The 13254-nt window shown below is 31.8% G+C and overlaps 1 protein-coding gene across 12 annotated transcripts in view; it reads right to left on the bottom strand.

The window, feature by feature from the left end:
• Positions 1 to 13254, bottom strand: part of LOC107449379 (regulating synaptic membrane exocytosis protein 2) — a 92847-nt gene that overhangs the window by 44806 nt on the left and 34787 nt on the right. For 6 of the 12 annotated variants that reach the window (XR_011636321.2, XM_071178230.2, XM_071178233.2 and 3 more), the window contains exons 5-6: positions 9340 to 9434; positions 2008 to 2212 (exon numbers count right to left, since the gene is read on the bottom strand). Coding sequence is in view for 10 of the 12 variants with exons in the window: in XM_071178230.2 (XP_071034331.1) it covers positions 2008 to 2212; positions 9340 to 9434 (300 nt within the window). In the remaining 2 variants the exon portion in view is untranslated. Of the gene's footprint in view, positions 1 to 2007; positions 2213 to 8898; positions 9045 to 9339; positions 9435 to 13254 lie in introns of all 12 variants that reach the window. The other 6 variants (XR_011636320.2, XM_043043237.3, XM_071178231.2 and 3 more) reach the window with 1 other exon arrangement.

The raw sequence follows: 13254 nt of genomic DNA, 5'->3' as shown, positions 1-13254 counted from the left end.
ACAAATAAATGTAATTATAAGAAACGTAAACAATGTAAAAAATTAAATAATTTAATTAAATAGATTACTGACATTTATTCTCATTTAGATAATTTTTAATCATTGCATTCATTTAATGCTTGCATGAAAAACGTTGACAGAATCGCACAAATAAAATTAAGAAAAACCAAATGTAAATATGAAATTAAATGTAATTTTTTCAATTTTACTAGAAAATTTAATCATAAACAACAAATAAAATTAATAACATCAAAACAATACACAACTAAAATTAAAGAAAAACAAAACATAAATATGGATTTGAATGTATTTTATACAATTTCATAAGGAAATTTAATGAGAACCTGCAAAAACATCAAAAGAAAAATTGGACTCAGTATCAAAATTGATATAGTAACGCTCATCATTCAGATTGTCAGTTTCCTGATTTGTTGGTTAAGGTTTCCTGGTTTACACAACTAAGAATGGAAAGAGCTATATTCATTGTCTTTAAAGTGAGATCAAAACTATAAACTATCACGCTCATAAGGCCTACAATCAGGGTTTGCCGAGTGGGCCCACTTTGAAAAAAACCACCCGAGTTTTATTGGGTGGGCCCAACTTGAAAAAACTCACTTGGAACGATAAGTGGGTTTTAAAAAAAAAATTTTTATTAAAACTTATTGATGCACATTTAATTTTATATAATTTATTGTGCAGCATAAACTTGTCAAATAGAGTTGCATGATTTATATGATCAAGTTTTTAATATTTGTAAAGTAAAAGAAAATCGAATCTATAATTTTATAGTACTATTGAAAACTTTAAGTGGGTTTTTTCAGAGAGTAATATTTAAATTAAATTAAATCGAATAGAAATTTAAATAATATAGCTTAAAATCATCAATTTTTCAAATATAGTTGCATGCTTTATATCAGTGTTTCCCAAAGTGTGGTACGCGTACCCCCAGGGGTACAGGAACAGTTTAGCGGGGGTACGCGTTCTTATGCGAAATATCTGCTACAAGCGAAAATTTCAAAAAATTTTACTTAAAAACAAAGCTAGCCAAGAAAACTTATGATTAATTATTTTTCTATGGCTATTTTTGCAGAGTAAACAGTTAATTAGTGCTGTCAACAGCCAGTTGTGATTTTTAACTTTTGTGCAATTTTTTTATAGTAAAAAATACATTAATTTTTTATTAGTGGTACGCAGCGTTGCGATAAATTTAGAAAGGGTACCCAAAAGTCATAAGTTTGGGATACACTGCTTTATATATTAATATATTATTATTAATTCATATGTTTAAAAAAATTGAAAAGAAACAAATTTTTTTTTACTAAGTGATACATTAACACATTTAAACAGTTATTTTCTGGCTTTAAAAAAATAAGCTAAAACTTTTTATAAGAGTACTTTTTAAAATTATTCATCTAAAAATAATATCATTTTCTTAATTATTTGAAAAAAATGAGACAAGTAACTGATACTCTTTATAATTATACATATTTTCAATTTCACTTTTTTTAATCTTATTATAAAAACATGGAAGACCACTATTAAATATTTATTTCAATTTTTTATTAAAGTCAAAAGTCAGATGAAATTTTAGTTTTCACTTATTATATATATTTACAGATTATAATTTTATAATGATTGAGTCAAAAATTGTGAAACATTATGTACTTAACAATAAAAAAGATTCAAATATGTATTAGTGATAATGCGTTATTTAAACTTAATATAAAATACATGTAACAAAATTAAAATAACTTTTTGGATTTATTTCTATTTTTAAGCTTACAACACTTTTTAATAAATAAAAATATTATGAGCAATAAATGAAAAAACTCAATTTTCCCCAGGGTTTTTTCAAATAAAACCCAGGAAGGTTCGGTTTTCTCTAAAATACCCGGGTTTTTTCAAACCCTGCCCACAATAACGGGGGTTGTTATATCGAGCGCCAACTGTGTTAATTTGTTGATTACTTTGTTTCAATTTCCACGAGTTATATAAAAATACACTTACCAGGTTCTATTCTTGCTATTCGATCTGCCAGGCTGCCCTCTCTTATGTTCTCTACTATTGCCCGCATGATGCCTTCTACTATTTGACCACCAACCACCCTCATCCCTACATTTTGACGAGTTCGTCCATCTGGTCCCAGTTCCTTCTTCAGCACCATATTTCCTATGTACCCTCCGCCTTTTGATCTTGACCAGAACACATTGTGCTGCACCATACAAAAATCAATAAATTTAGTTAGTCATCACACACAAAAATCCATGCAATTTATTAATCATATTCATGCTAAGAAATGTGATAAGCAGCTTTTTGAAATAACAAAAAAATATGAATATAAAGTGCACTTGTCAAACCTTAGCAATTTTTGCTAGATCCCCCCCCCCATATCAGGTTAAAATCTTCGTAGTATGCTGAGGCTCAACTATATAGAGCTATTTGACTTTTAAATATATTGTCCTATATAAACATTTATAAATTACCAACTTTTCAGTAACTGATTGATAACATTAACTTTAGTATAAGTAGATGGAACAGTAACAATAATTTTGGAGCAGAAGAAATGTGTCTTGGAACAAATACAAAACATTCGGAGCAGATGCTTGTAAAATTAAATTTCTGAACATATTTGAGTACATAAATGAACATTATCATACTAACTCAATACTTGTTCTTCGCATGGGACAAAAAAAAATTGATAAATCAATACTGAACAAAATCAGGCACAAATTTGAAAGTTATAAACTAATAAAACAGTTTAGTCACTATTATTTGTTGCTCCTCCAGTGGCTAGATAAATTAAGTAATATTATTAAAATTGTTGATGTAATGAAATTCCGAGATCAGTGGATCGGAGAAAGACATGTTTATTAGAACACAGAGAGTTACACAGTTGGAACATACACTGCGACAGTAGAAATAGGAAAGAACATCGGGAAAACAGAGTTACAAGTATTTATAGCCTTCTTGGGCTAAAAGTTAACGGCGAATCAGAACAATCTGATGACTATAACATGCGGACGTAGAAGAAAACTGCTTCAAATAAGTGCGATTACAGTTTTTCCCCAACAAAAATATTTGAAAAAATGGAATAGTCTATAGGCTAACTCTTATTAGAAAATTCCATTTCTTAAACGGTTCTACCAAACAAACAAGAAAGTGTTGAATGAATTTTAGGCATACTTGCCAACATTGGAGAAATAAAATAACGGATATTTTACTAGTGGCATTTTCTAGGCGACGAGTAAAGTTTTGATACATCATGCATAATCATGTAAGTCAAAAAGAGAAATTCAAAATTGGAAATAATATAAGCACTTACATATAATGAAGTAAAAAATATGTACATAAATCTTAAAAGATGACATTTTTAAACCATTATAATTACTTAAACTATAAACACTCAACATACTGCAGTACTGGCAATAACACCATCTGATGAAAAACAAGAGAAGTATTTTTGCAATCAGCAGATATTTTATTGATATTTGTTTTTGTTTTTTAAAAAATTCCTTCAACAAACAGGAAGAAATTTGAGAATATAAGGGTAAACAGGAGATTGTCGTAAAATATAGGAGTCTTCGTTAAAAAACAGGAGATTTGGCAGGTATGTTTAGGTCCATAACCTGAACAATTAGATCAACAATCAAGCATGCAGGTCACAAGAAATAAAACAACATACCTAGGTGGAGGTTGAAACTGGACTAATATTTTATTATAGATAAGAGATTATATTTATGACAGCACTGCTGCCATCTATGTACATTCATGTTAAACTAACTCATTTAACAATAAATAATTAATAGCTTAATTGTAAGAAAAGATTTCAATTTCTCTTACAATGAAATGATGAAAAAATTTTCATAGATACTTTAGTATTTAAAAATATATAATAGCTTAAATAAGCTATACCTAATATCAACGTCTGCAGTGTACCAAATATCTTCTGTCTGGATAATTATCAGGAACCTAGCAACTCCACACTGACCCGAAGCCTCACACCAAACAAGTCTATGCAGGTCGCAGAGAATGGGACTTTCCATTAGAGCACCCCACATTGTGAATACCGCCCATCAAACAATTTATTCCAAGTTAAGATCCAAGAACAGGCCTGTACTTTCAGGGTACATAGCCAAATATTTCAACAAAAAATAAGCACCTTTTAAGCACTTAAAAAATATTTTAAGCACTACATACATTAACAAAATTCAAAATAATTTACCTGATTATATTAGCCACCATAAAAAAATCGAGAGACTTTTCGGTTCGATTTCAGAGGGTGGAAAATGAAGCATGAAATTGAGAATATCTTGCAAAATGCAGAAGAGTTGCACATGAGAGTGCAAGAATCTCACCGAACTTGGCCCAGCAGACGCACAAGCGGACTCGCAAGTATTTCATGAAACATGTAAGTAGCTTTCATACACTATGGACCGACGAAAGATTGTGGTTGAATGAATTCTGAAAATGAACTCACAAGTATTTCATGAAACACGTAAATAGCTTTCATACACTTTGGACCGACGAAAGATTGTGGTTGAATGAATTCTGAAAATGAACTTGCAAGTATTTCATGAAACACGTAAATAGCTTTCATACACTATGGACCGACGAAAGATTGTGGTTGAATGAATTCTGAAAATGAACTCGCAAGTATTTCATGAAACACGTAAATAGCTTTCATACACTATGGACCGACGAAAGATTGTGGTTGAATGAATTCTGAAAATGAACTCGCAAGTATTTCATGAAACACGTAAATAGCTTTCATACACTATGGACCGACGAAAGATTGTGGTTGAATGAATTCTGAAAATGAACTCGCAAGTATTTCATGAAACACGTAAATAGCTTTCATACACTATGGACCAATGAAAGATTGTGGTTGAATGAATTCTGAAAATGAACTCGCAAGTATTTCATGAAACACGTAAATAGCTTTCATACACTATGGACCGACGAAAGATTGTGGTTGAATGAATTCTGAAAATGAACTCACAAGTATTTCATGAAACACGTAAATAGCTTTCATACACTATGGACCGACGAAAGATTGTGGTTGAATGAATTCTGAAAACGTTGAACAATGCGAAAAGCACACTTTTGTGTAATATGTGGCGAAAATCGACATGGTAAAGAAAAAAATCTTATTTTGGAAAAGGGAAAATTAAGCACTTTCTAAAAATATCCTATGAAAAAAGCACCTTTAAGGGCTTTTAAGAAACGAAAATAGAAAATAAGCACCTTTAAGTACTTTTTAAAAACGCTATGCACCATGTGTTTTAAAGCAGGAATGAAGAAACTACTTTAAAAGCGACCTCTGAATCAACGAATACACAATTTTCTGATAATCTCTCACAGCCAGTAGGAAGGTGTCTACTTTAGGTTTATAATTAGTACAACTGGCACCAACAGCCCTGGTGCAGCTAAAATGCTGAGGGTAGCTCTGCCTCACACCATCAGCACAAATAGCATAACCATCTGTTGTGTGAGTTGTGAAGAGTTTTGTGTATATTGTAAAACAGAACCACCTCATGGTGTGTGTATTGTGTGGAATAGACCCTAGCAGCAAAATAACTTGGGCCCTTATTGGACCAACATTCACAAATCTTGGCTTAATAAGGGTTCAAAGGGCCAATATTTTTCCGATATGGGCCCCATATAGAATTGCCCGATTCACCAGATATTTTACTGCCACTTTACAACCAATGTCAGCCCCATATAGAATTATCAGATTCACCCGATATTTTATAATCATTATTCAGCCAATATAAGCCCTTTATAGGTCGATATTGACACTGCATAGGACCAATATTTAAAAATCTAGACATCCCAATATAGGACCCATATTGAACCCAACTGGGGATAAGGTATAATTGTTGTTAGGGGAGAGTGGATATACCCTTTATAAACTTTACATGAAATTCCACTTAAAATGAAGGAAAGCAGTTTCACCATCACCTTATTTTGGAAAACAATTAATTGCATTGCTTAATACGAACACAATAAATAAATTTCTCCTGTTTAAGACAAACATAACAACAAAAAAAAAAAACAAATCCTCATTATGATCATCCACATTGAAACAAGTTTATCTTTTTCCCTCAACTGGACAAATGAGGATAGAGCTTAAAACTGAGATTAAAAGTCCCCATTATTTCATCTTGATCTGCGATTGGGGACCTCACAAACTAAATATGTGAGGGGGCATAGACCAACTGAAAGATAAGCACCTAACTAGGTGTTGACCCTGGGGGGAAAAAATGCTCTCTTTCCTCTGATGGGATTGGATTCTTTTTTTAAACAAGCTTGGAACACAAAATTTCTAACACTAGTCAATAAAAGAATTTTTTGAAGTCTAATTTAACTAATTTCTCCTAAGTCATTCATTTTTAAAAGAATATTACAGTTACTTTCTGCACTGCATGTTAAATTTGTACAAGATTGAAACCTGTAGTCTCAAACTAAAGGTTTTGCTCAGTATATTTTTTTCAGCACTGTATGCATCTAATTGATTGCAGAGTTGACTGACAAAGTATATCAAGCACTAATAAATTTTTGGTGCAATTGAAAGCGCATCAGCAGCAAAATGAAGAAGAAAAAAAAAGAATTGTAGCACAAAGACAGGTTGCTTAGACAGTAAAGCGCCAATTATCATGACTGACCAATCTGCAACTGGACAGGTCAGTTGTTGAAAAATCCATATAATTGAATAACTTAAGAAAACTGTCCGAAACTAATACAAAACTAGTCTTTGACCAAAATTTTCCAATTAGAATTAAAATATTAGAATTTTTTTTAATTTTTTGATATAGTTGATATGCTAACACCAGAGTATATATTTTTTCCATTTTTACCTCTTTTTGATCTTATAACAATCTAATTTTTTCTTGCTGCAATGCTAGTATTACACTTTTATTGCTATGAGTATTGCTTCTCAAAAATGTGTGAAAATACCATCCTCTGAAAACTTACTAAAAAATAAACTATATACGAGGTAGAGTCAAAGAATTTCGGCCGCAATTGTCGCCTACATTTAAGGTGTAGAAAAAGTATTTTTTTAGAGGTTGGCAGCAATAATAAAGAAAACACACAGACATCTGGAATTCATTTCTGGTACTATCAGCATTAGCTGCAGACCATTTCTGACAATACAAATTTTTCATTCATCAGACTTTAAAATGTCATCATTAGAGCAACATGCAAACATCAAATTCTGTGCTTTGCAAAATGAATCATCTTCTGAGATGAAGGAGAAAGCATACGGAAATAATGCCATGAAAAAATCGGCTGTGAATGAGTGGCATAAGCGCTTTCCTGAAGGTTGCACAAGATGATTCTCGTACTGGGCGCCCTTCCTCTTTATGAAAATATTGAGCTTATTTGCGAAATTGGCCGTGCAGACAGACGAATATCTGTTGATGCTATTGCCTCTGAACTTTAAATTACACATGAGAGGATTCACAGCATTTTTCAGGGTGATTTAAACATGTATCATGCTTGTTTGCACTTGATTCCAAAAATGTTATCTCTTGAACAAAAAGAAGTGAAACTGAACATGTGCAGGATTCCGTTGACATGATTGATGAAAATGACAGCTTCTTGAAGAAAATCATAACGAACATGAGGCACGGTGCTTTCTTTACGACTCTCAGAAAAAATGTCAGTCGAGTGAATGGAAAGCAAAAACTTCACCAAGGAAGGAAAATTTTTTGTTAGGGACAAAAGCAGAAGGACATTGATGTTGGAGGTGCTTTTCTATTATGAGGGAGTCACTCAATAAGAATTGATTTCTGAAGTCCAAGTCGTCAAGAAAGAAATTTATCTGGAGATTCTTGAATGACTAAGAGATGCAATCACATAAAAACAGCCTGAAAAACAGGCGCAACAAATGGGTTTCTTTAACAAGGCACTTCCACATCGCACTCTCATTGCTAAAAGATACCTTTCCAGACACAGTGTAACCACTCTGAAACACCCTCCTTATTCTCCCAGGGGATTTTTACCTGTTTCCACGGCTGAAAATGAAATTAAAGGGACACTGTTTTGTGGATTCAGATGAGGTGAACGAAAATGTGAAGTAAAGGGAGGACCCTCAGTAAAAAGAATCCAGGAGTGTTTTGAACAGTTGTACGAACGCTGAAAGAAGTGTGTAGATGCAGGAGGAAAGTACTTTGAAGGCCAATATAGCAAAAGCATTGTACTATATTTTAAAGATTTGTAATTGACCTACACCGGGAACTTTTTGTCAGTACCTCGTACTTAAGTACGTGTTTTCAAAGCAAATGAAACTGGAAACCAACCTCTATAACTCTAGGGAAAATACATAACATTTTCCCTTACTGGAGAAACTAAATATAAATGAAGTAAGTTTCTACACTAATTCCAGTTTCTACTCCACTATTTCTACTCTACTTTGTCGGGTTTTAAGGGCCTCCTCTGGTACTTCCTGGATTATCTGCAACAGCTCTTTTTGACAAGCTCCTCATTAAATATGGATAATTTGTACAATGCTAATGCAAACAAAAATAACCCTTTGAAGGATTCGTCGACCATACTGCAGTGGAAAGCAGATGGACTTTCACAGGAAAAAAGAACAAAACTGATTTCATTGATCTGCGATATTGACGTTTTTACATTCTTGAGAAACATTTGTGATGCAAAATCTGAACAATAAAATAATTCGGATAATTTTTGTCCAGTTAAATGGCGCTTTACTGTCATTTAAAAGCCTGAAAAAGAAGGCACAGAAAACATATTTGATTACCGCAAAGCACAATCTCATACTTTTTCAGGAATGTTTTGTGCTTTGCGGTCTCAATGGGGAAAAAAAGCAAGCAAAAGGTTATAACTTGGCTACCGGGTTTAAAAAATAAGAGAGAGAGGGGAATTGAGCACCTGTTGTGTGTCTTCATATAGAGTGGCACTACTGCTGGTGTCGATGCCAGAATCCTTTGTGTTACCATCCCCTCCGTCCCACGGACGAGACCTGAGGACGTGAGGGGGCTCTGTGCGGTGACAGGGGTGCCTCCGATGGCCATTCCCTGGAGAAACAACAAAACAACTTCAGTTGCCCATTTACGCACAGGCACACTTTTATACACACTTATATCAACCTTATCTAGAAAAATACTTGAGTTTCATTTGAATAACTCCTACCGCTGCCTCTCTTTCTGTGAGAATAAGGCAATCTTTTGCACAGCAGGGGAAAAAATATAAAGCATTGAGGAGAAAAAAAAATTAAAAAAAGCAGCTGATCTGGGATGTAAGGGATCAGGGAGGAAGAAGGGGGCCCGGAGCCAAGAGGACGGACACACAGACAGAGAGGGATAATCTCACCGATGTGATCGGTTGGTAGTCCTCCTGGCTCCTTTGCCACCTGTAGTCTCTGATCTGGACATCCTCCTCCTCACTCCTTCTCGCCAACGACTGAACTGAATAAATGAAAGAAACAAAAGACATGTCACATCAATTTCACCACAACAATCCTGCCTCTAACATTTATTTTCAAAACAGGTTTTCTTTCCCCCATTTATATGTAAAAAAATTTTTTTATACATAGTAAAAATTAGAACTCATCCGAAACAAATAAAATATTTCACATAAAATGACGCATTTAACAAGCAATATTATTTTAGAATTCTAAGAAGTTACTAATTTAAAATGTTAAATGTGATGAGTCTTTTTTCCTTTTACTTTCTAGGAAAGTGATTACCTAGTTTGTTCTCAAGGAATTCTAATTTTAAAAAAAGTAAAATTCATTATTTTCTCAATTCCTTAACTTTTGTGTCCTTAAGCAATATTTTTCATTAACACATTTATTTTTCTTATTTAATGGTATCTTTAAAATTCACAAGTAAAAATAATATATATAAATACGCAAGAAGTTTAAAATATAGGTAAAATGTCATTACTGTCCCATGTCTTCAGCATACATTTTTGAATTTTCTAAGTAATTCACTATATTACGAAAGAGTTACAGAGACAAATGCATGCATATTCAGATATGGTATGACGTTCTACTTGAATATATATCATCAATATACTTAGAATAACTTGTGTATTTTGTTCTAAACATCATTTGTATGTTCCCTTAACTTTTGCGTAATTACTGTTCGACGTATGAAAAGTGCTAATAAAAAACTATAGATGGCTCTAGTTGAATAAAATATAACTTCCAGCTTCTCTACTGAACAGTACAGCTTAATTGCAACTTAAAAAATCGGTGAGTGACTTTATTGAATGTAAATATAGTCCCACTAATTTTCTTCTAAGAAATTGCAAGATAGTAAAAAAAAATTTGAAACGTACAAACTATAGTTATAGTTAGTTTGTTTAATTTGTTGGTATTTTTGTGTTTTCTTTTTTTTACATTAATAATTGCTTAATTAAAAATAATCTCACAATTACTTTAACATTTTCCATTCTACTGACATCAATGTGGTAACATTCAAAAGTTCACACTTTGAAATTTAAAATTTTTTGTATCTTAATACAGTCAATTCGCTATAACTCGAAGTACGATAACTCGAATATTACTATAACTCGATTTTTTTATGAGGTCCCGACCCTTTTATCTTCAATTTCATGTTAATTATTCTCGATTACTCGAATTTTACTCCCTTTAACTCGATTTTTTTTGGATCTTTTGAAGCAAGAAAAAAAACCTAGGAGCTGATATCTTGCCCCTTCCTTTGCAACACACACACAATGTCTTTCGCACTCTTCATGGAGAAGCTAAAGCTGTCCCTCTTGAAGTATGTGAACAGTGGTTAAATGAAACGTTACCAAATTTACTTCAAGGATACAGTTAAAATGATGTTTTCAATAGTGATGAAATGGGTTTATTTTTTAAATGTCTTCCAAATAAGACTATGATGTTTAAGGATGAAAACTGCTCAGGGGGTAAAATGAGCAAGGAACGTTTGACTGTCCTAGTTGGTGGAAATGCGTCTGGGACAGAGAAATTGCCCTTACTTGCTATCGGAAAATACCGAAATCCCCGATGTTTCAAGAATGTAAAAGCGTATCCTTTGGATTACAAGTCTAGCAAAAAGTTTTGGATGACATCAGTATTATTTGAAGACTATGCAAGAAAATTGGATCGGAAATTCTTCGCTAAGAAAAGAAAACTGATACTCTTTATGGATAAATGCACAGCGCATAGTGATCTACCTAATTTGAAAGCAGTAAACTTGCAGTTTCCCCCGCCAAACACAACAGCAAAGTTGCAGCCGATGGACCAGGGTATCATAAAGTGCTTCAAACAGTCTTATCGTAAATGGCTTGTCAGAAAAATGATCTTAAATATTGTATGCATTTAGAAGATTTGTAAATAAGCATTAATTAAATAATCTGACAATATTTTGAAAGTCCAAAACCGAAACTAACGGTAAGTCGAACTTCCGATATGTCGAAGTTTTTCGTCAGTCCTATCAGATTCGAGTTATCGCGAATTCACTGTATTTTGTTACCATATTAGTTTATGACTATTAATTTTCGTAAAATAGTATTGCATCATATATTTTAAATAAATTCGCGCTTAAATTATTTTAAACTACTTGAGGTGCAAAAAGTTAAGTTATAATTTCAAAAACATTAATTTCTTAATTTTGAAAATTTTATTTGTCAGTTTCCATTTGAAAAAATTGTGAGTAAACACAAGAATTCGGAAAATCTAGAATGAAATTAAATAAAAATTTAAAGATAAATTTTTCTAACTCACATATATGACATTTCTAGGGCTTTTAACTTTTATATTTCTTGCATACTAAAAGTCATATTAAAATTTTAAAAAATGCTACATTTCAACAAAAAATTTTTCCTACTTATTTAGATTTATTAGAGCATTTAACACTCAACATGTACTTCCCTTATTTTCAAATATTTTAAGCAAAAACAAAAATCTCTGAAAATCAACTGAAAACATACTTTCCTTTTGTTACAACTAAGTGCATTGTTTTGGGAATCAATTTTTTAAAAAAAATAAAATTTTATCTTAAAAATAAAAGGAAGTCAAGGCTGCAAATATACAAAAAATTAAAATGTTTATCTACAATTCTTACAGTTAAAAAAGAATCCAACTTTTGTCACCACTTTTTGATTACAAATATCAAGACCAAAGTTTAAATATGCTTGTGGTGCCCGCAGAGTTTCATGTCCATGTACTACACATTTTCAATAGTATTTATGAATAAAATTTAACTGTTAGAAGATATAAAATGTGCTACTATTTATATAAAACTCAAAAACCGATACAACAGAAAATAGCTCAAACTAAAGGCCTCAAAAAATTTATTAGGTTCAATTAAATTAAGAATTATAGAATGACCCCTAACGTTCATACTGCAGCAAATCAAACCCCTGAGCAGTATAAAGGTCTGTATAAGTGAGAAATATTTATTATCATGCATAGCTGCCAACATGGATAGGAAAAAATTCAGTATATTTCACAAAACATAAATTTCATGATAATTGTTTCAAAATGTAGTAAATATTTTACACATAGGGAATTTCAGAAATGTTTACAGTCATCAAAATAGAAAAAACTGCAATATTTTCCAATTATGATTAACACAGGGTTGCCACAGTAAAAAATTAATAAAATAGTTGCTTTTAATAGCTGCCAAAAACTATGAAAATAGTTGCTTTTTAAATAAGAAAAAAAAAATTCAATAATATGTGTAAAATTTTATTAAATGATTAATTGCCATTAACCATGATCCATTTAGTCAAGTTGGTAGAAAATATGATAATTTTTATATAAACGTTAGTGTTCTAGCACTAAATTTTTACATCAAAAAAATTAGTATATTTGCAGAAAATTTAATACTTTTAACTACTAGAATTCATTAAAAAAAATATTTCTTCATTAAAAAAAACCTCTTTCTAAAAATTTTTCCCTTTCATCAATAATTGATTTAGCAAATATATTCATACATATATATTTGTGAAAAGTGATTACTCAGATCCCAAATTCACGCATCGTACTATCGCATTAAAAATTGTGCAGAATTTCGTAGCAATAACCGTTGAAAAGGAGATCGAGAAACAAAATAGACTTACTGTGCAAATTTAGTGCATTAAAAAGTGATGACTCAAATTTGCAATTAATTTTTTTTTTATTTAAAAAAAAAAATTCATTGTGTTAAGAAGCTCTCGCAGGCCTCAAGCAGTCAACCCAATTTATGCTAAAAAAAACATCGCCAGGAGTACAGTAAAGTCTCCCAATAGTCTCCTTTTCCTGAAAATAGT

The sequence above is a fragment of the Parasteatoda tepidariorum genome, chromosome 6 (genome assembly GCF_982258835.1).
Source record: "Parasteatoda tepidariorum strain Cologne lab strain chromosome 6, Ptep-v5.0, whole genome shotgun sequence".
NCBI lineage: Eukaryota > Metazoa > Arthropoda > Arachnida > Araneae > Theridiidae > Parasteatoda > Parasteatoda tepidariorum.
The sequence above is the reverse complement of the archived record's forward strand: the minus strand, read 5'-3'. Positions and strand labels throughout refer to the sequence as shown.